The sequence below is a fragment of the Heteronotia binoei genome, chromosome 2 (assembly GCF_032191835.1).
Source record: "Heteronotia binoei isolate CCM8104 ecotype False Entrance Well chromosome 2, APGP_CSIRO_Hbin_v1, whole genome shotgun sequence".
Taxonomy (NCBI): Eukaryota; Metazoa; Chordata; class Lepidosauria; order Squamata; family Gekkonidae; genus Heteronotia; species Heteronotia binoei.
This window is the reverse complement of record NC_083224.1, coordinates 6,456,592-6,477,584: the sequence shown is the minus strand read 5'-3', so window position 1 is coordinate 6,477,584 and position 20,993 is coordinate 6,456,592. Positions and strand designations below refer to the sequence as shown.

The following is a 20,993-nucleotide window of genomic DNA, read 5'->3' as shown; positions in this document are numbered from 1 at the left end:
TTCGGAGTGGAGGGCGGAATATAAATCCAATATCTTCTTCTTCTTCTATTTAAAGATTGTGCCTCCCTTCAGTTTTTGATCACTGGGCAGTCCCAGATTATTAGTGTTGACCAGATGATATAGCTCTACGTCACACAGCTCTACTGGGTTTAGTGTCTGGCAACCCATCCAGGACGGTCAGGAAGGAAGCAGTGTCCCAAGAGAAAATAGAAAAGGAAAAACAAAGTCTCATCTGTTTGAAGGAATGACTGAGAATTGTACGTTAAGTCATTCCTTGCGCCACTGTCTGTCACTTCCAGGTAGCTCTAGGAATTGCCAAGAACTCTTCTGTTAAGAACTTGGGTTTTTTTGTTTAGTTTTATTCCTGCTGAAGGCGACAGCACCTGGGCGTAGTCGAAATTGCAGCTGCGCCAGTTTAAAGCCATAATGGTATGATATGCCCAGGCCTTGAATTCACAGGAGCGCAGCTCCTGAACATTTCTGATGGTCCCCCTTCCTCCTCCCTGCCTAGCAACCTTGTCTATTGAACAGTAGGTGCAGTTGCGTAACCATCCCTGGATTAGGGCTTTGCCACACCCCCAGCAGCCCTCTTTAACCCCTGGAGAAGCCTGTGGTGCCACCCTTTCCCCACTTCTTTTGTGATTTTGGGTGGTGGGCGGCTTGCTGGCTTTTTGACTGCGGGGTGGGGGGAGGCCAAGTAGAGCCCCAGGTGAGGGAGGCCTGCTTGGACTGGCTGTATCTCTAGCCAGCCCAAGCAGGCCTCGCTTGCCTGGGGCTCTCCTTTCTTGCGTTGGGTTGCTTTTGGCTTTTTTTTGGGGGGCAAGCATATGCTAATGAGTTAGGCTAATGAGCTCCACCACCTTGTTTTCTACAAGACCCCTGGATATGAACATATGAAGCTGCCAGTTTGGTGTAGTGGTTAAGTGTGCGGACTCTTATCTGGGAGAACTGGGTTTGATTCCCCACTCCTCCACTTGCACCTGCTGGAATGGCCTTGGGTCAGCCAGAGCTCTGGCAGAGGTTGTCCTTGAAAGGGCAGCTGCTGTGAGAGCCGTCTCCAGCCCCACCCACCTCACAGGGTGTCTGTTGTGGGGGAGGAAGGTAAAGGAGATTGTGAGCCGCTCTGAGACTCTTCGGAGTGGAGGGCGGGATATAAATCCAATATCTTCTTCTTCTTATACTGAATCAGACCCTTGGTCCATCAAAGTCAGTCTTGTCTACTCAGACTAGCAGCGTCTCTCCAGGGTCTCAAGCTGAGGTTTTTCACACCTACTTGCCTGGACACTTTTTAGTTGGAGATGCCGGGGATTGAACCTGGGACCTTCTGCTTACCAAGCAGAGGCTCTACCACTGAGCCACCATCTCTTCCCTTAGACATATGAACATAAGAAGCTGCCTTCTACTGAATCAGACCCTCGGTCCATCAAAGTCAGTCTTGTCTACTCAGACTGGCAGCGGCTCTCCAGGGTCTCAAGCTGAGGTTTTTCACACCTTTTTGCCTGGACCCTTTTTTGGAGATGCCGGGGATTGAACCTGGGACCTTCTGCTTACCAAGCAGATGCTCTACCACTGAGCCACCGTCCCTCCCTAATGCCTAACATGTGGAGCCAGAGAAAAGGGACAAAAATTCCCTTTTCTGCTGGCAAAAGCGGGGAGGGAGGGAAATTGGAATCTCTTCTCTCCTCGGGGCGCCGAGGAAACAAACACTTTTTAAGGTGTGTTCTTCCTGCCTGTCTGGGTGTGCATCCGTGAGCGGACGCACGTTGGGTGTATCTTGTATCCTGGCATCGTTTGGCGTGTGCCAAGTCTTAGTCAGAGATCTTTATCTCATCCCGTAGAATTATAGTAAGTGGAGTTTCCAAGAAAAGGAAGAATCCTTATCTCAGCTAATGGGTCTACGGCGTGGGCACGCCTGTTAATAGCTTCAGAAGGAAAACGACCTGAGTACATTTTGCAGAAGCAGACTGAAGGGTAGGGTTGCCAAGTCCAATTCAAGAAATATCTGGGGACTTTGGGGGTGGAGCCAGGAGAATTTGGGGGTGGAGCCAGGAGACATTGGGGGTGGAGCCAGGAGCAAGGCTGCGACAAGCAGAATTGAACTCCAAAGGGAGTTCTGGCCATCACATTTAAAGGGACAGCACACCTTTTTAAGTGCCTTCCTTCCATAGGAAATAATGAAGGATAGGGGCACCTTCTTTTGGGGTTCATAGAATTGGACCCCCCTGGTCCGATCTTTTTGAAACTTGGAGGGTGTTTTGAGCAGAGTCATTGGATGCTATGCTGAAAATTTGGTGCCTCTACTTAAAAGAAAACAGCCCTTTCCAAGCTCCAGATTCCCTTGGATCAATTCTCCGTTGTACCCTCTGGGAATCTGTCTCCATAGGGAAGAATGGCGTGCTCAAAGACATTTCCCTCCCCCCCCTGCTTTCTAATGATCTAAGAACGAATGCAATCAATACAAATGATGACAAAACTTTACTGATGGAATTAATTTTCATACGAAGAATTCTGTGCGTTCAGATGCTAGAGCTGCTTTAACAGATATCACCTGCCCTGTGTAAACGGTTTTGAATGTGATGTGGAGAGCCAGTTTGGTGTAGTGGTTAAGTGCGCAGACTCTTATCTGGGAGAACCAGGTTTGATTCCCCACTCCTCCACTTGCACCTGCTGGAATGGCCTTGGGTCAGCCGTAGCTCTCTTATCTGGGAGAACCGGGTTTGATCCCCCACTCCTCCACTTGCAGCTGCTGGAATGGCCTTGGGTCAGCCATAGCTATTGCAGGAGTTGTCCTTGAAAGGGCAGCTGCTGTGAGAGCCCTCTCCAGCCCCAACCACCTCACAGGGTGTCTGTTGTGGGGGAGGAAGATAAAGGAGATTGGAGGCCACTCTGAGACTCTTCGGAGTGGAGGGTGGGATATAAATCCAATATCTTCATCTATCTCACAGGGTGTCTGTTGTGGGGGAGGAAGGGAAAGGAGATTGTGAGCCGCTCTGAGACTCTTCGGAGTGGAGGGCGGGATATAAATCCAATATCTTCATCTACCTCACAGGGTGTCTGTTGTGGGGGAAGAAGGGAAAGGAGATTGTGAGCCGCTCTGAGACTCTTTGGAGTGGAGGGCGGGATATAAATCCAGTATCTTCATCTACCTCACAGGGTGTCTGTTGTGGGGGAGGAAGGTAAAGGACATTGTGAGCCACTCTGAGACACTTCGGAGTGGAGGGCAGGATATAAATCCAATATCTTCTTCCAATATCTTCTTAACGTCACTGTACTTAAATACTGACTTGTTTGTTGTAATTTGTATTGCTTGTATTCGTCATTAGATCACGGTATATATTGCTTGTCTCCCACCTGGGGACTGGCAACCCTACTTAAGGGGGGGGGGAAGACGGACTGCAATGAAGCGATCCGCCTTCCGCATCGGAGCCCAGAGAAAATGCAACGATATGCGCCACGCAAGCAAGCAGAGGTTAATATTTGTGCGTATCGGGTGGACGGAGCTCAGCGCAAACTGCCTGTGTTCCGCGCACGTCTCATGCTGAGCTGCTTCCTCTCAGCCACCCCCACTCCCCCCCCCCCAAAAAGTCCAGAAGTTTTCACAGCCCTGTCAGATTTTGAAAGCCCTCGTAACTGAAAGCTGGGAAGTTCGGCAAACAGGAAGCCACTTTGCCCAGGCAGGCGAGATGGTTGATAGCACAGGAAGTCAGATCCTGTTTGTTGGTGAAGAAAACGCTATCCGGAGAATACATCGAAGGATCATCGTCGTAGAAGTTGTAGGGTCTCAGCATGAAGCCGACTGCATTCCCAAGAGTCGCTGTGTTAGGGATGTCCTCTGCATGTGGGATGTGCAGGAAGCCGACAGTGATCCAGGCGACCAGGTCCTGGGCAGGGGAGAGAGAACGGTGAGCATCATAGAACCATAGAGTTGGAAGGGACCTCCGGGGTCATCTAGTCCAACCCCCTGCACAATGCAGGAAAGACACAAATACCTCCCCCTAAATTCACAGGATTTTCATTGATGTCAGATGACCATCTAGCCTGTGTTGAAAAAGCTCCAAGGAAGGAGAGCCCACCACCTCCCATAGAGCTGGAAGCCACCTCCAGGGTCATCTAGTCCAACCCCCTGCACAAGGCAGGAAACTCACAAACACCTCCCCCTAAATCCACAGGATCTTCATTGCTGTCAAGGCCATCTAGCTTCTGTTGAAAAAGCTCCAAGGAAGGAGAGTCCAGTTAAAGCATAGAATCCTACAGTTGGAAGGGACCTCCAGGGTTATCTAGTCCAACCCCCTGAACAATGCGGGAAAGACACAAATCCCTCCCCCTAAATCCACAGGATCCACACTGCTGTCAGATGTCCATCTAGCCTCTGTTTAACAACCTCCAAGGAAGGAGAGCCCACCACCTCCCGAGGAAGCCTGTTCCACTGTGGAACCGCTCTAATGATCAGGAAGTTCTTCCTAATGTTGAGCGGGAAACACTTTTGATTTAATTTCAACCCCTTGGTTCTGGTCCGACCTTCTGGGGCCACAGAAAACAATTCCTCACCATCCTCTCTATGACAGCCTTTCAAGGACTTGAAAATGGTGATTAGATCACCTCTCAGCTGCCTCCTCTCCAGGCTAAACATCCCCAGCTACTTCAACCAAAACTGAACACAAGACTTCAGGTGAGGTCTTACCAGACCAGAGTAAAGCGATACCATCACTTCACGTGATCTGGACACTAGACTTCTGTTAATACAGCCCAATATTGCATTGGCCTTTTTAGCCACCGCATCACACTGTTGACTCATGTTCAGCGTATGCTCCACTAAGACCCCTAGGTCCTTTTCACACAGACTACTGCTAAGACGAGTCTCCCCCATCCTACAGCCCTGCGTGAGATTTTTCCGATCTAAATGCAGAACTTTAAATTTATCCCTGTTAAAATTCATTTTATTGGTTTTAGCCCAGTTTTCCAGCCTCTTCCCAGATCTTCTGATAAGTAACCCGATGATGTTGTTTTCTGTGGCCCCAGAAGGTAGGACCAGAAGCAGGGGGTTGAAATTAAATCAAAAGAGTTTCCGACTCAACATTAGGAAAGAACTTTCTGACCGTTAGAGTGGTTCCTCATTGGAACAGGCTTCCTTGGGAGGTGGTGGGCTCTCCTTCCTTGGAGGTTTTTCAACAGAGGCTATATGGCCATCTGACAGCAATGAAGATCCTGTGAATTTAGGGGGAGGTGTTGGCGAGTTTCCTGCTTTGTGCAGGGGGTTGGACTAGATGACCCCGGAGGTCCCTTCCAACTCTGTGGGAGGTGGTGGGCTCTCCTTCCTTGGAGGCTATTAAACAGAGGCTAGATGGCCATTTGACAGCACTGAAGATCCTGTGAATTTAGGGAGAGGTGTTTGTGGGTTTCCTGCATTGTGCAGGGGGTTGGACTAGATGACCCCGGAGGTCCCTTCCAACTCTAGGATTCTGTGATTCTATGATTAGAGCGGTTCCTCAGTGGAACAGGCTTCCTCCTTGGGGGGGGGTGGGCTCTCCTTCCTTGGAGGTTTTTAAACAGAGGCTAGATGGCCATCTGACAGCAATGAAGATCCTGTGAATTTAGGGGGAGGTGTTTGTGAGTTTCCTGCATTGTGCAGGGGGTTGGACTAGATGACCCCGGAGGTCCCTTCCAACTCTAGGATTCTGTGATTCTATGATTAGAGCGGTTCCTCAGTGGAACAGGCTTCCTCCTTGGGGGGTGGTGGGCTCTCCTTCCTTGGAGGTTTTTAAACAGAGGCTAGATGGCCATCTGACAGCAATGAAGATCCTGTGAATTTAGGGAGAGGTGTTTGTGAGTTTCCTGCATTGTGCAGGGGGTTGGACTAGATGACCCTGGAGGTCCCTTCCAACTCTAGGATTCTGTGATTCTATGATTAGAGCGGTTCCTCAGTGGAACAGGCTTCCTCAGGAGGTGGTGGGCTCTCCTTCCTTGGAGGTTTTTAAACAGAGGCTAGATGGCCATCTGACAGCAATGAAGATCCTGTGAATTTAGGGGGAGGTGTGTGTGAGTTCCCTGCATTGTGCAGGGGGTTGGACTAGAGGACCCTGGAGGTTCCTTCCAGTTCCAACTCTAGGATTCTATGATTCCAAGAGGAAATGCAGGGATAAGTTTAACTTATTTTGAAAATTTGCACGTGCATCTCCAGCAACCTGCACAAGGCACTGCATATTAAAGATAATACAAAATAATCATGAAAACAAACATGAGAAAAAGCATCAACGCTAAAGTCACCCATGAAAGAAGCCAAAAGGCCACTTGAGGCGAAAAAACAACGTATAAATAATATCCAGCAGCAGCCAACATGGTTTTGTGGTTAATAGCGGTGGAGTCAAATCTGGTGATCTGGGTTTGATTCCCCACTCCTCCTCCTCCCAAGAGCCCCGTGGCGCAGAGTGGTAAAGCTGCAGTACTGCAGTCGGAGCCCTCTGCACACGACCTGAGTTCGATCCCGGCAGAAGCTGGGTTTAGGTAGCCGGCTCCAGGTTGACTCAGCCTTCCATCCTCCCGATGTTCCTCAAATGAGTCCCCAGCTTGTTGGGCGGAAAGCGTAGAGGACTGGGGCAGGCAATGGCAAACCACCCCGTAAAAAGTCTGCCGTGAAAACGTGAAAGCAACGTCACCCCAGAGTCAGAAATGACTGGTGCTTGCACAGGGGACCTCTCCTCTCCTCTCCTCCTCCTCTCCTCCTCCTCTCCTCTCCTCCCCTTCTCTCCTCTTCTCCTCCTCCTCTCCTCCTCCTCCATGTGAAGCCTGCTGGGAGACCTTTTGACTGTAATTCTTGTCTTATATACTAAAAGAACAAAAAAAAATTGATGTGCGAAGGTTCAGGTCTGCCCCCTGCTCACATTAACATATGTGTATGGAAATCAGCTGACGGCTCTCATAAGGGCTGCCAGTATCCTATAGAGCAGGGGTGTCAAACATGTGGCCTGGGGGCCGAATCAGGCCCCCCCCAGAGGGCTCCTATCAGTCCTCAAGCGACTGACTCTTGTCTGCTTCCTTCTCCCTCTCTCTTGCTTCCTTCTGCGTCTCAGCTTGCTTTGCAAGGCTTGCTCAATCGCACAGGAGCTGCAGAGCAAAGACTCTATTTTCTCCTTCCTCCCTTGGGGAAGAAGGCGGCGGGGGGGAGAGCTTGCTTTGCCAGGCTCTCTCAATCCCACAGCAGAGCTACTGAGCCAAGCCTCTCGTCCTTCTGTTGGCTGAGGCTCCCTCACTCCTGGTCCCCCTGGGGGAAGGAAGGAAAGAGCCAGAGCTTCCTTTGCCCAGTTTCCTTAATCCCATGGGAGAAATACAAAGAAAGCAGCTTTAAGTCTGACGAATGCTAAAGCTTTAAGCATATTTTACTTAAAAAAAAAAAGACAATATTTAGTCATATTTATCTGTGTCTTTTAAAAAGTCTATATCTCTGCTACCTTATTTAAATAGGTACACACACGGCCTGGCCTGACACAACCCAGCCCGACAAGGTCTCATTTAGGTCAGATCCGGCCCTCCGAACAAATGAACTCGACACCCCTGAGCTCACCTCATTGGTAATGGTCTCGTTGTTTATGAAGTCCTCGAAGGCAACCGAAGGGGTCCAGGGGTCATTCTGGTTGTAGACGCTGGTGCTGAACGGTTCTTCCTCTTTCCGCTTGGTGACGGCCAACTTGTACCTCAAAAGCAGAGCGAGAGAAGCGTTGCTGAGTTGGCGTCGCCGCTTCCCGTGGCAGAAGGGCCGCTTTTTAGCAGTCGGGCCCCTCCTGTCACTGAGGGGCAGTTCATAGCTTGGAGATCGGAAACACCCTTCCTACAATATCATCTCAAATATCATAAATGCGTTACACTGCCGTGCCGAAAATGGAAGTCAGTAGGGTTGCCAATCCCCAGGTGGGGGCAGGGGATCCCCCGGTTTGGAGGCCCTCCCCCCGCTTCAGGGTCATCAGAAAGCGGGGGGAGGGGAGGGAAATGTCTGCCGGGCACTCCATGATTCCCTATGGAGATTTATTCCCATAGAAAATCATGGAGAATTGATCCGCGGGTATCTGGGGCTCTGGGGGGGCTATATTTTGAGGTAGAGGCACCAAATTTTCAGTACAGCATCTAGTGCCTCTCCCCAAAGTATCCCCCAAGTTTCAAAACGATTGGACCAGGGGGTCCAATTATATGAGCCCCAAAAGAAGGTGCCCTTATCCTTCATTATTTCCTATGGAAGGACGGCATTGAAAAGGTGTGCCGTCCCTTTAAATGTGATGGCCAGAACTCCCGTTGGAGTTCAATGATGCTTGTCACAGCCTTGATCTTGGCTCCACCCCTAATGTCTCCTGGCTCCACCCGCAAAGTCCCCAGATATTTCTTGAATTGGACTTCGCAACCCTAGAAGTCAGTCAGGGACAAGTCTGGACGTTGGACTTATAAGTGTGTGGGAAAGGGTGGCTAGACGGCTAACGACCTTCTTACCTGAAAAGCAGTGGGTCAGACGCTAGTGCAGGGGTGGGGAACGTCTGGCCTGAGGGCCATTTATGGCTAGGCTTGCCAATCCTCAGGCCCCAGCGGGGGTTCTTCCGCTTTCCCAGGCTCCTTCCCGCCCCCAGTCAGCTGGCCAGCAGGGGAAGCCCCGCCCCCAGAGGATTATGTGCTTTTCCACCTCCAGAGGCTCCAGTCTCCAATTGAAAGGCTTCCTCTTGGGATGGGGTGTCTGTGTTACTTTGAAGATGCTGGCAGCAACTCGTGAGTAGAGGGGCCAATCCCTCACTTCAGAGTCGCCAAAAACGGGGGCGGGGAAGGAGGGAAACATCTGCTGAGCACTTCATTATTCCCTATGTGGAGATCGATTCTCATAGGGTATAGCGGGGAATTGATCTGGAGGTTTCAGGGGCTCTGGGGGAGCTGTTTTTTGAGGTAAAGGCACCAAATTTTCAGTATAGCATCTAGTGCCTATCCCCAAAATACCCCCCAAGTTTCAAAATGATTGGACCAGGGGGTCCAATTCTATGAGCCCCAAAGGAAGGTGCCCTTATCCTTCATTAGTTCCTATGGAAGGAAGGCATTTAAAATGGTGTGCTGTCCCTTTAAATGTGATGGCCAGAACTCCCTTGGAGTTCAATTATGCTTGTCACACCCTTGCTCCTGGCTCCACCCCCAATGTCTCCTGGCTCCACCCCCAAATTCTCCTGGCTCCACCCCCAAAGTCCCCAGATATTTCTTGAATTGGACTTGGCAACTCTAGAAAGAGTGGCTAGACAGCTAACGACCTTCTTACCTGAAAAGTAGCGGGTCAGACGCTATAGTGCAGGGGTGGGGAACGTCTGGCCTGAGGGCCATTTATGGCCCTTGAGATCATTTGATCTGGCCCTCGGAGATTGCTGGGCTGAATCAAGCCATGTGGCAGCCTCGCTGGGACCTCGCTGGTAGGCAAGGATTGTGGGGCCCAGCTGCACTGTGCAGTGGTCTCCTCGGGTTCCTGCTGGGCTTTTTCTACAAAGAAAGCCCTGGACCTAGGCATTTGCCTAGGGCGGCAGGCCGTGTGCGTGCGCGCCAAATTTGGCTATCCCCACATGACTTCAAATAGAAACAATTATTTGCATTAATTTTGCCGGCCTGAATCACTCTCCCTCAGTGGAGCACTGTTTTTTAAGTTGATAATTTTGTATGACCCACAAATGGTGTTATAAATATTCAAATGGCCCTTGGCAGAAAAAAGGTTCCCCACCCCTGATATAGTGATTCCAGCATAGCTCTTTTATTAGCAAAAACCCAGCCGAAGACACACATGGCTAGCTGCAACTATACACACAGAAACTCCAACTAAAACACACCTCTAGCAATAAACAACCCAACAGAAAAACAGGAGCTTGGAACAATCATTTGCATGGGCTTCATTCAAATGAATATTACCTCATTGGCTGGCTCAGCAAGGGCAGCCACTCTGGGTGTAGCTGCAAGGAACCTCTCAAACAATGGGCTTCATTCACATGGATATTGCCTAATTGGCTGGCTCAGCAAGGGCAGCCATTCTGGGTGTAGCTGCAAGGAACCTCTCAAACAATGGGCTTCATTCACATGGATGTTACCTAATTGGCTGGCTCAGCAAGGGCAGCCACTCTGAGTGTAGCTGCAAGGAACCTCTCAAACAATGGGCTTCATTCACATGGATGTTGCCTAATTGGCTGGCTCAGTAAGGGCGGCCGATCTGAGTGCAGCTGCAAGGAGCCTCCCCAACAAGGGATCTTCGTTTGAAGCACCCACTACCCTAGAGAGATGTATTATTTAGGACAATGAGTCTCCCAAAAAAACTACCCCCTCACCTTGGATTAAACTCATCCACACCCAGCCTCACTTTTCTCAACCATTTGCTCTAATTAAGCAACACTTGACAATATTCACAAAACCTAGTAGCTTTCCCCACTCATTACTTGAAGGGTCATCAAGCACCACAATTGTAGGGTACTTGCAGGGTTTCTTTTAGTGGTTAGGAATGCAGACTCTAATCTGGGGGGACCAGGCTTGATTCCCCACTCCTCCACCTGCAGCTGCTGGTGTGCCCTTAAGTCAGTCAGAAGTTCTCTCAAGGCTGTCCCCTCAATAGCAGTTTTCTGAGAGCTCTTTCAGCCCAAACTACCTACAGGGTCTCTCTTGTGGGGAGGGGAAAGGATTGTAAACTGCTCTAAGACTCCAAGTGAATGGTGGGGTATAAATTCAATGTCCTCTTCTTCTCTTCATCAAGCATCTATAGTTCATCTCAGGTAAATCTTATTCAGGTTTTCTCAACTCCAGAAAACTCATCATGTTATATTATAGCATTGGAAAAAGTGCAGGAAAGGGCAACTAGAATGATTAAAGGGCTGGAACACTTTCCCTATGAAGAAAGGTTAAGACGCTTGGGGCTCTTTAGCTTGGAGAAACGTCGACTGCGGGGTGACATGAGAGAGGTTGACAAGGTTATGCATGGGATGGAGAAAGTAGAGAAAGAAGTCCTTTTCTCCCTTCCTCACAATATAAGAACTCGTAGGCATTCAATGAAATTGCTGAGCAGTCGGGTTAGAATGGATAAAAGGAAGTCCTTCTTCACCCAAAGGGCGATTAACACGTGGAATTCACTGCCACAGGAGGTGGTGGCGGCTACAAGCATAGACAGCTTCAAGATGGGATTGGATAAACATCTGGAGCAGAGGTCAATCAATTGCTATTAGCCACAGAGTATTGTTGGAGCGCTCTGTCTGAGGCAGTGATGCTCTGTATTCCTGGTGCTTGGGGAGGGGGAGCACAGTGGGAGGACTTCTAGTGTCCTGGCCCCACTAATGGACCTCCTGATGGCCCCTGGGCTTTTTGGCTACTGTGTGACACAGAGTGTTGGATTGGATGGGCTATTAGCCTAATCCAACATGGATTCTCTTATGTCCTTATGTCTGGGGCAGTGATGTATTGTATTCTTGGTGCTTGGGGGGGCACAGTGGGAGGGCTTCTAGTGTCCTGGCCCCATTGATGGACTTCCTGATGGCCCCTGGGCTTTTTGGCCACTGTGTGACACAGAGTGTTGGACTGGATGGGCCATTGGCCTGATCCAACAGGGCTTCTCTTATGTGACACAGAGTGTTGGACTGGATGGGCCACTGGCCTGATCCAACATGGCTTCTCTTATGTTCTTATGTGACACAGAGTGTTGGACTGGATGGGCCACTGGCCTGATCCAACATGGCTTCTCTTATGTTCTTATGTGACACAGAGTGTTGGACTGGAAGGGCTACTGGCCTGATCCAACATGGCTTCTCTTATGTTCTTATGTGACACAGAGTGTTGGACTGGATGGGCCACTGGCCTGATCCAACATGGCTTCTCTTATGTTCTTATGTGACACAGAGTGTTGGACTGGATGGGCCGCCACTGGCCTGATCCAACATGGCTTCTCTTATGTTCTTATGTGACACAGAGTGTTGGACTGGAGGGGCCACTGGCCTGATCCAACATGGCTTCTCTTATGTTCTTATGTGACACAGAGTGTTGGACTGGATGGGCTACTGGCCTGATCCAACATGGCTTCTCTTATGTTCTTATGTGACACAGAGTGTTGGACTGGATGGGCCGCCACTGGCCTGATCCAACATGGCTTCTCTTATGTTCTTATGTGACACAGAGTGTTGGACTGGAGGGGCCATTGGCCTGATCCAACATGGCTTCTCTTATGTTCTTATGTGACACAGAGTGTTGGACTGGAGGGGCCACTGGCCTGATCCAACAGGGCTTCTCTTATGTTCTTATGTGACACAGAGTTTTGGACTGGATGAGCCACTGGCCTGATCCAACAGGGCTTCTCTTATGTTCTTATGTGACACAGAGTGTTGGACTGGAGGGGCCACTGGTCTGATCCAACAGGGCTTCTCTTATGTTCTTATGTGACACAGAGTGTTTGACTGGAGGGGCCACTGGCCTGATCCAACAGGGTTTCTCTTATGTTCTTATGTGACACAGAGTGTTGGACTGGATGGGCCACTGGCCTGATCCAACAGGGCTTCTCTTATGTTCTTATGTTTATCTCTTTTTGTATTTCTATACTACCCTCCCCCAGAGGGCTCAGGGTGGCGTACAACATTGTTAAGAACAGTTTTACAACCAAATGCCAAAACAATTTAAAACTGATGTGAATTAAATTTGAAAAATATTCTGCTGGTGTGAATAAATTATCAATTCCTCTTAACGGGTGGGCAGATCAGTGCCAGATAGGATGTTAATGCGTTGCCATGTTTGACCATAGGCCTGGTTGAACATCTCTGTTTTGCAGCCTCTCAAGCCCCACTGGGGATGGATGTCACCAAGCAAGAACCAGAGCTGACAGCGATGAAGATCCTGTGAATTTAGGGGGAGGCGTTTGTGAGTTGCCTGCATTGTGCAGGGGGTTGGACTAGATGACCCTAGAGGTCCCTTCCAACTTTATAATTCTATGTTTGGCTATCACTGTAAGCACTGTGTTTGTTGCTAGTAAATACCGGATAAGTAGGAATAATGAGTATTATTGTTGTTACACGGAGAGACTTTGAGGTGTTTTCTTTTATTGCCTGGCTTTGATTGCCAGGGCAGCGAGGAGAGGCTGAGCGTGTCTGTCAGTGCGGTACTGGAGAAGTGGATACAATCACACATATACTGTTTAGTTGTGCGTATTACAACCAAATATTACAACCAAAACAGTGCTCAGCCCCCTTCCAGTCTACTTCCCATCCCAATGGTGACAAGTAGTGGGACCAAGAGAAATTGCCCATGTCCGACACTGGTGTTATGCAACGCCAGGTCTATAAATAATGCTGAGACCATTAGAAACTTCCTGCTTTGGCAGGACGCTGACCTGGCTTGCGTGACCGAGACCTGGGTTCAAGAGGGGGAGACGATGGCGCTCTCCCAGATGACCCCCCCGGGTTACTCGGTCTTTCACCAGTCGCGGATTAGCGGGCGGTGTGGCGGTCCTCATACGGGAGGGTTACTCCTTCTGGGCTCTCCCGGCCCCAAAGATCGACGGCATTGAGTGCGTCGGACTTGCGTGGGATATCGGAGAGAGGTTGGCGATCTGGCTGGTGTACCGTCCGCCTAACGCACCGGCCAGCGCCTTACCATCCCTGATGGAGGCTGTGTCAGGCTGGGCGTTGGAGTACCCAGGGCTTTTGGTCCTGGGTGACTTCAATGTCCACGCCGATGACGCGACTTCCACTCAGGCGATGGACTTAGTGTCTTCCATGGCGACACTGGGACTCTCTCAATTTGTCACGACTCCCACGCATCAGGCGGGGCACACTTTAGATCTGATCTTTGCGACCGGGATTCAAGTGAACGAAATCGCAACGGAGGCGATACCATGGTCGGATCACTTAGCCCTCAAGGCTCGTATGGAGACGCTACCACAACCCTGTAAGGGCGGAGAGCCTATTTTGGCTCGCCCGCGGAGCCTGATGGACCCGGAACGGTTCCAAATGGCTCTACGGGATCCTTGGCCCCCTGGCGATTCCCTTGATGCCCTGGTTAAGGTCTGGCAAGGTTGGCTATCCGGGGTAATCAATGAGATCGCACCCCGACGTCCTCTACGTCCTCATTCAAGGCTGGCTCCCTGGTATACCCTGGAGCTACGCCGGCTGAAACAAGGACTCTGACGACTAGAGAGGCAGTGGCGGCGCACTCGTGGCGAAGCGGCAAGAACATCCTACAGAACGTTTATGAGGTCTTATGAGATGGCAGTCAAGGCCGCGAAGAAGAAGTACTTCGCGGCCAAGATTGCGTCTGCAAATTCGCGCCCGGCACAATTGTTTCAAATAATTGGACATTTAACTACACTGCCCCAGGGCAGACCAAACATTAGAGAATTAGAAATAGGCTGTGAGGCTTTTGCGAAATTTTTTGCAGACAAAATCACGTCGCTCTGCCAGGACCTGCCCATCACTTTGGATACGGTATATGAGCCCGAGGCCCCGTGCCTGTCTTCCGGTTTAACTCTGGATCATTTCGACCCGCTCAACCTGGAGGAAGTTGACGGAATCCTCTCATCTGCGCGCCCTACAACTTGTGATTTGGACCCATGCCCCTCCTGGCTAATTAAATCTTGCCTGAGGGAGCTTGAATGTCCTCTACGGGACATCATAAATAGATCCCTCTCGGAGGGGCGTTTTCCATCATCTCTAAAAGAGGCTTTGGTCTGTCCCCTCTTGAAAAAAAGTACAGCAGACCCGGCCGAATTGGCAAACTACCGACCGGTCTCTAATTTACCATTTTTAGGTAAAATTATAGAGAGGGCAGTGGCGTCACAGTTGCAGAGCTTTCTGGATGACGCTTCCATCCTAGACCCTTGCCAGTCCGGCTTTCGCCCGGGTCATGGGACGGAGACAGTACTGGTCGCCCTGGTAGATGATCTCCAACGGCATCTGGACCGGGGCGGTGTGGCGGTGCTGATGTTGCTGGACCTGTCGGCTGCGTTCGACACGGTCGACCATCGGCTACTGACCCGCCGCCTTGCCGATGTAGGGGTGAGGGGGTCTGCCTTACAATGGCTTTCCTCCTTCCTCGAGGATCGGGGACAAAGGGTGGCAATTGGGAGCGAGCGGTCCCAGAGGCGCACACTGGACTGTGGAGTGCCTCAGGGGGCAGTTCTCTCACCAATGTTATTTAATATCTATATGCGCCCCCTTGCCCAGATTGCTAGGAGATATGGACTTGGGTGCCATCAATATGCAGATGACACCCAACTCTATCTGCTAATGGACGGCCGACCTGACTGCATCCCAGAGAATTTAGACCGGACCCTGCAGGATATGGCAACTTGGTTGAGGAGGAGTGGGCTGAAATTGAATCCAGCGAAGACAGAAGTCCTTTGTCTAGGTCGGGGCGCTCAGGGAGGGGACATACCTCTCCCAGTCTTCGACGGGGCGCCGCTGAAAGCGGCGCGCCGGGTTAGGAGCCTGGGAGTCCTACTGGAGCCTTCACTATCAATGGAGGCCCAGATTGCAGCCACTGCCAAGTCAGCCTTTTCCCATCTAAGACGGGCAAAGCAGCTGGCTCCCTTCCTAGAGCGCCAAGATCTGGCAACGGTGATTTATGCAACGGTCACCTCGAGACTGGATTACTGTAATGCCCTCTACATGGGGCTGCCTCTGTACCGAACCTGGAAGCTGCAGCTGGTGCAGAATGCGGCGTCTAGACTGCTGTTGGGGCTTCCCAAGTGGGAGCACATACAGCCTGGGCTGCGCGAACTGCACTGGCTGCCAGTTGTATACCGGGTTTGTTACAAAGTGCTGGTCATCACCTTTAAAGCCCTATATAGTCGAGGACCTGTCTATCTTAGGGACCGTCTCTCCCGATATGAACCCCAGAGAGCACTGAGGTCAGCCGGGAAAAACTTGTTGACTATCCCCGGACAGAGAGAGGTGAAGCTGCAAAGCACCCGTAACCGGGCCTTCTCCTCTATAGCCCCGAGCCTATGGAACCAACTTCCAGAGGAAATGCGGGCCCTGCGGGACCTTGAACAGTTCCGCAGGGCCTGCAAGACCATCCTCTTCCGATTGGCTTTCGCTGAAGAAGAAGGAAATTGTTAAGAAAAACCCGCCATCATAAAAGCAATGTAGCATTAGCACTTTTACTAATTAATTTTAAAACTTAATCAGAATTTTAATTAAACTGTTTAAATGTAATTTATTTATTTCTGTATAATTAAGGTTTGAATTGTGCTGTTAGCCGCCCTGAGCCTGCTCCGGCGGGGAGGGTGGGATACAAATAAAATTTTGTTGTTGTTGTAGATTCATACAACATATCCAGGAAAGATTTTCAGGTTTCTTGAATACTGTAATAAGCAACATGCTTCATTCAGATTCTAACCTAGAGGTCACGTCGGCGTGTGCCAAATATCAAGCAGCAGCCTGCAGAATTCGTAAACAGTGTGCAAAGGTGTGATAGGGATTCTAAGATATTTCATTTAATTCTTTGCAAGTGCTTCATTATTGTTCCCTTTCTACATTGACTTCTGAATCTTACATTATTATGGTTATATTTTGACGTTGGTTTTTAATACGTGGCGCAGAGTGTTAAAGCTGCAGTACTGCAGTCCTAAGCTCTGCTCACGATCTGAGTTCGATCCCCGGCGGAAGCTGGGTTTTCGGGTAGCCGGCTCGAGGTTGACTCAGCCTTTCATCCTTCCGAAGTGGGTCAAATGAGCACCCTAAAATGAGCTTGCTGGGGGGAAAGCACAGATGACTGGGGAAGGCAATGGCAAATCACCCCATAAAAAGTCTGGCGTGAAAACGTTGTGAAAGCAGAGTCGGAAACGACTGGTGCTTGCACACGGGACCTTTCCTTTCCTTTCAGTATGTCTGGACTGTTTTGTGCTGGTTATGTACTGTAATAAAGCAATGATGAGGAGGAGAGGGGGAGCCTCGTGGCGCCCCTAAGTCAGTTGGCGCCCTAAGCAGCTGCCTATTTGCCCAACTCCCACGCTTCGGCCCTGATCCCTGTATACATAGGTGGAGAATCCCAGTTACCTCCTCTTGCTCTGTCTCCTTAAGCTATTTCCCCCGATGAAATAGGAGACTGCCTTTTTGGGTAACACACTGGCAGGCATGTGATAGGTTTGAGTTCCCACTCCTCCGCTTGCAGCTGCCGGAATGGCCTTGGGTCAGCCACAGCTCTTGTAGGAGTTGTCTTTGAAAGGGCAGCTGCTGTAAGAGCTCTCTCAGCCCCACCTACCTCCCAGGGTGTCTGTTGCGTGTTGGGGGGTGGGGAGGTAAAGGAGATTGTGACCACTTTGAGACTCTGAGATTCAGAGTATAGGGTGGGATATAAATCCAGTATCTTCTTCTTCTAAATAATATAATTCAAGTGTTTAAAATGACGGTGAATCCACGTCATCAACCCTACGCTTTTGTTGTTCTTGTTGTTTTGCACTGTGTAAGAACATAAAAACCATTGATGAGGAGGGTTGCCAAGTCCAATTCAAGAAATATCTGGGGGTGGAGCCAGAAGACTTTGGGGGTGGAGCCAGGAGACACTGGGGGCGGAGCCAGGAGCAAGGCTGTGACAAGCAGAACTGAACTCCAAAGGGAGTCCCGGCCATCACATTTAAAAGGACAGCACACCTTTTTAAGTGCCTTCCTTCCATAGGAAATGATGAAGGATAGGGGCACCTTCTTTTGGGGCTCATAGAATTAGACCCCCCCGGTCCAATCGTTTTGAAACTTGGGGGGTATTTTGGGGAGAGGGATGGGATGCTATACTGAAATTTAGATGCCTCTACGTCAAACAACAGCCCCCCCAGAGCCCCAGATACCTGTGGATCAATTTCCCCCCAGATACCCGTGGATCAAGTCTCCATAGGGAATAAGAGAGTTCCCAGCAGACATTTCCCTCCCCTCCCCCCACTTTTTGACGACCCTGAATCAGGGGGAGGGCCTCCAAACCGGGGGATGCCATGGCCCCACCTGGGGATTGGCACCCCTATTGATGAGTCTCCGCTGGAAATAAATAACTTACCGGCCCCAACTGATGGCTCGTTCCATAGGATCTGACTCCGGTAGGTGTTCCCCAGAGAAGCTGTAGATCTGAATCCGATACCCACGGTCATGTCCCCACCTATTGGTGCTGTTGGCTGTAAAATGGATATTCCTGGGGACGTTGTCACGAAGGCGGAAGGCGGCCTCGTTCTCTGTCTCCAAGCGTTTTCTTTTGAGCTTCATCTGGTGGATCTCTTGCTCTGGGTCCCAGGGGGCTTTCGCTTTAGTGAAGTTCATGTCATTGGTCATCAGAGAGTTTTTCACACCTAGAGGCCAAGGACGACAGGGAGACGGCATTTAGGTCAGTAGCTCTGTTGGTCTGAAGCGAGAGCAGAGGTCATTTTAAGAACAGAAGAGAAGCCCTGTTGGAACAGGCCAATCGCCCCTCCAGCCCAGCACTCTGTGTCACATAAGAACATAAGAGAAGCCCTGTTGGATCAGGCCAATGGCCCCTCCAGTCCAACACTCTGTATCCCATAAGAACATAAGAGAAGCCATGTTGGATCAGGCCAGTGGCCCCTCCAGTCCAACACTCTGTATCCCATAAGAACATAAGAGAAGCCATGTTGGATCAGGCCAATGGTCCATCCAGTCCAACACTCTGTGTCACATAAGAACATAAGAGAAGCCATGTTGGATCAGGCCAGTGGCCCATCCAGTCCAACACTCTGTGTCACATAAGAACATAAGAGAAGCCCTGTTGGATCAGGTCAATGGCCCATCCAGTCCAACACTCTGTGTCACATAAGAACATAAGAGAAGCCCTGTTGGATCAGGCCAGTGGCCCCTCCAGTCCAACACTCTGTGTCACATAAGAACATAAGAGAAGCCCTGTTGGATCAGGCCAGTGGCCCATCCAGTCCAACACTCTGTGCCACATAAGAGAAGCCATGTTGGATCAGGCCAGTGGCCCATCCAACACTCTGTGCCACATAAGAGAAGCCATGTTGGATCAGGCCAGTGGCCCATCCAGTCCAACACTCTGTGTCCCATAAGAACATAAGATAAGCCATGTTGGATCAGGCCAATGGCCCATCCAGTCCAACACTCTGTGTCACATAAGAACATCAGAAAAGCCATGTTGGATCAGGCCAGTGGCCCCTCCAGTCCAACACTCTGTGTCACATAAGAACATAAGAGAAGCCATGTTGGATCAGGCCAGTGGCCCATCCACACTCTGTGTCACATAAGAACATAAGAGAAGCCATGTTGGATCAGGCCAGTGGCCCATCCAGTCCAACACTCTGTGTCACATAAGAGAAGCCATGTTGGATCAGGCCAGTGGCCCATCCAGTCCAACACTCTGTGTCACACAGTGGCCAAAAAAAAAGGAGTTTCACAAGTGGGGCTTGAAGCCCTTCCACTTTGCCCTGCCCTCCCCCAAGCACAAGCATACAGAGCATCACTGCCCCAGACAGTTCCTATTATATACTGTGGCTAATAGCCACTGATGGACCTCTGCTCCATATTTTTATCCAATCCCCTCTTGAAGCTGTCTATGCTTGTAGCCGCCCCCACCTCCTGCGGCAGTGAATTCCACATGTTAATCACTCTTTGGATGAAGAAGGACTTCCTTTTATCCATTTTAACCCCACTGCTCAACAATTTCATCGAATGGCCACAAGTTCTTTTATTGTGAGAAAGAGAGAAAAGGACTTCTTTCTCTACTTTCTCCGTCCCATGCATAACCTTGTAGACCTCTATCCTGTCTCCCCGCAGTCGAAAATTTTGTAGAAAAGGTTTATTTTTTTATTTACATTATAGTTATATGCCGCCCATTTTGTACAGGCTCAAGGCGGCTGACGGCCTAAAATAGACAGTAAACAAAAACGATATTAAAACAATAAAACAATCAGGTAAATGACAACGGTGCTACTTCGGGCGGGTCATGTAATATTTTCTTTCTCATATGAACATCTGAAGCTGCCTTATACTGAATCAGACCCTTGGTCCATCAAAGTCAGTACTGTCTTCTCAGACTGGCAGCGGCTCTCCAGGGTCTCAAGCTGAGGTTTTCCATGCCTATTTGCCTGGACCCTTTTGAGTTGGAGATGCCGGGGATTGAACCTGGGACCTTCTGCTTCCCAAGCAGATGCTCTACCACTGAGCCACCGTCCCTCTCCTCCCCTTCTCGCGTGCACAGATCCTGGGCAGTTAGCAATAAGAGGGCTATGGATCCAGATGTGGCGGCAGCCCTCTCCCGTGAGATGTTCTGTGCCATCCGAAACTGTTCAGTCTTGCAGGACCTGCAGAACTGCGATCAATCCCGCAGGGCCCTGATGGGGCCACCACCGAGAAGGCCTTTGCTCTGGTGGAGTTGAGCCTAGCCTCCTTCAGCCCGGGGACAGCCAGAAGATTTTGAGAGCTTGGTCGCAGGGCTCTCTGGGGAACAAGTGCGGAAAGGCGGTCCCGCGGCTAGGTAGGTCCCAGGCCATACAGGGCTCTGAAGGTTAATACCAGGACCTTGAAATGGATTCGGTATGCAACAGGCAGCCGGTGCAACGCTCTCAGCACAGGCTGAATGTGCTCCTGACGGGGAACCCCCATTAGCAGCCTGGCTGCGGCATTCTACACCAGCTGCAGCTTCCGAATCTGAAAAGGTTGCCTATTGTGTTCCTGTCACGTCCTCAGGGTGCAGGCAGGCAGGAGTCCAAAGCCAGTCCAAGGTCAAAGTCCAGGAAGTCAAGCAGGAGCCAAGTCACCAATGCAGAATCACAAACCGGAATCAGAAGTCAATGTCCAAAAGCCAAAAGGTCAGGGTGCCAAGGAAATCAAGCAGATCAGGAATCAGGAAGGAGCATGGATGCAAGCCAGAGAATAGACTTGTTGCTTCCACAAGGTTACCAGGTCCTGGGTGGGAGCTATATGGGAGTCTCAATCAGCCTGCTCCCTGGGTGGCAGTGACTCTGCTAGAACTCAGGGCTGAGAGATCTGAAGCATCGGCGTGCCTCACAAAGTTCTTTCTGGAGC

The 20,993-nt window shown here is 50.3% G+C and overlaps 1 protein-coding gene across 1 annotated transcript in view; it reads right to left on the bottom strand.

Annotated features, from left to right (window-relative positions):
- Window positions 1-3,589: 3,589 nt before the first annotated feature.
- The window catches only part of LOC132567500 (membrane primary amine oxidase-like), a 58,338-nt gene continuing 40,934 nt past the window's right edge, over window positions 3,590-20,993 (bottom strand). Inside the window, exons 2-4 of the mRNA XM_060233177.1 lie at window positions 18,004-18,289; window positions 7,559-7,688; window positions 3,590-3,881 (exon numbers count right to left, since the gene is read on the bottom strand). Coding sequence (XP_060089160.1) covers window positions 3,597-3,881; window positions 7,559-7,688; window positions 18,004-18,289 — 701 coding nt within the window. The 3' untranslated portion in view covers window positions 3,590-3,596. The remainder of the gene's footprint in view (window positions 3,882-7,558; window positions 7,689-18,003; window positions 18,290-20,993) is intronic.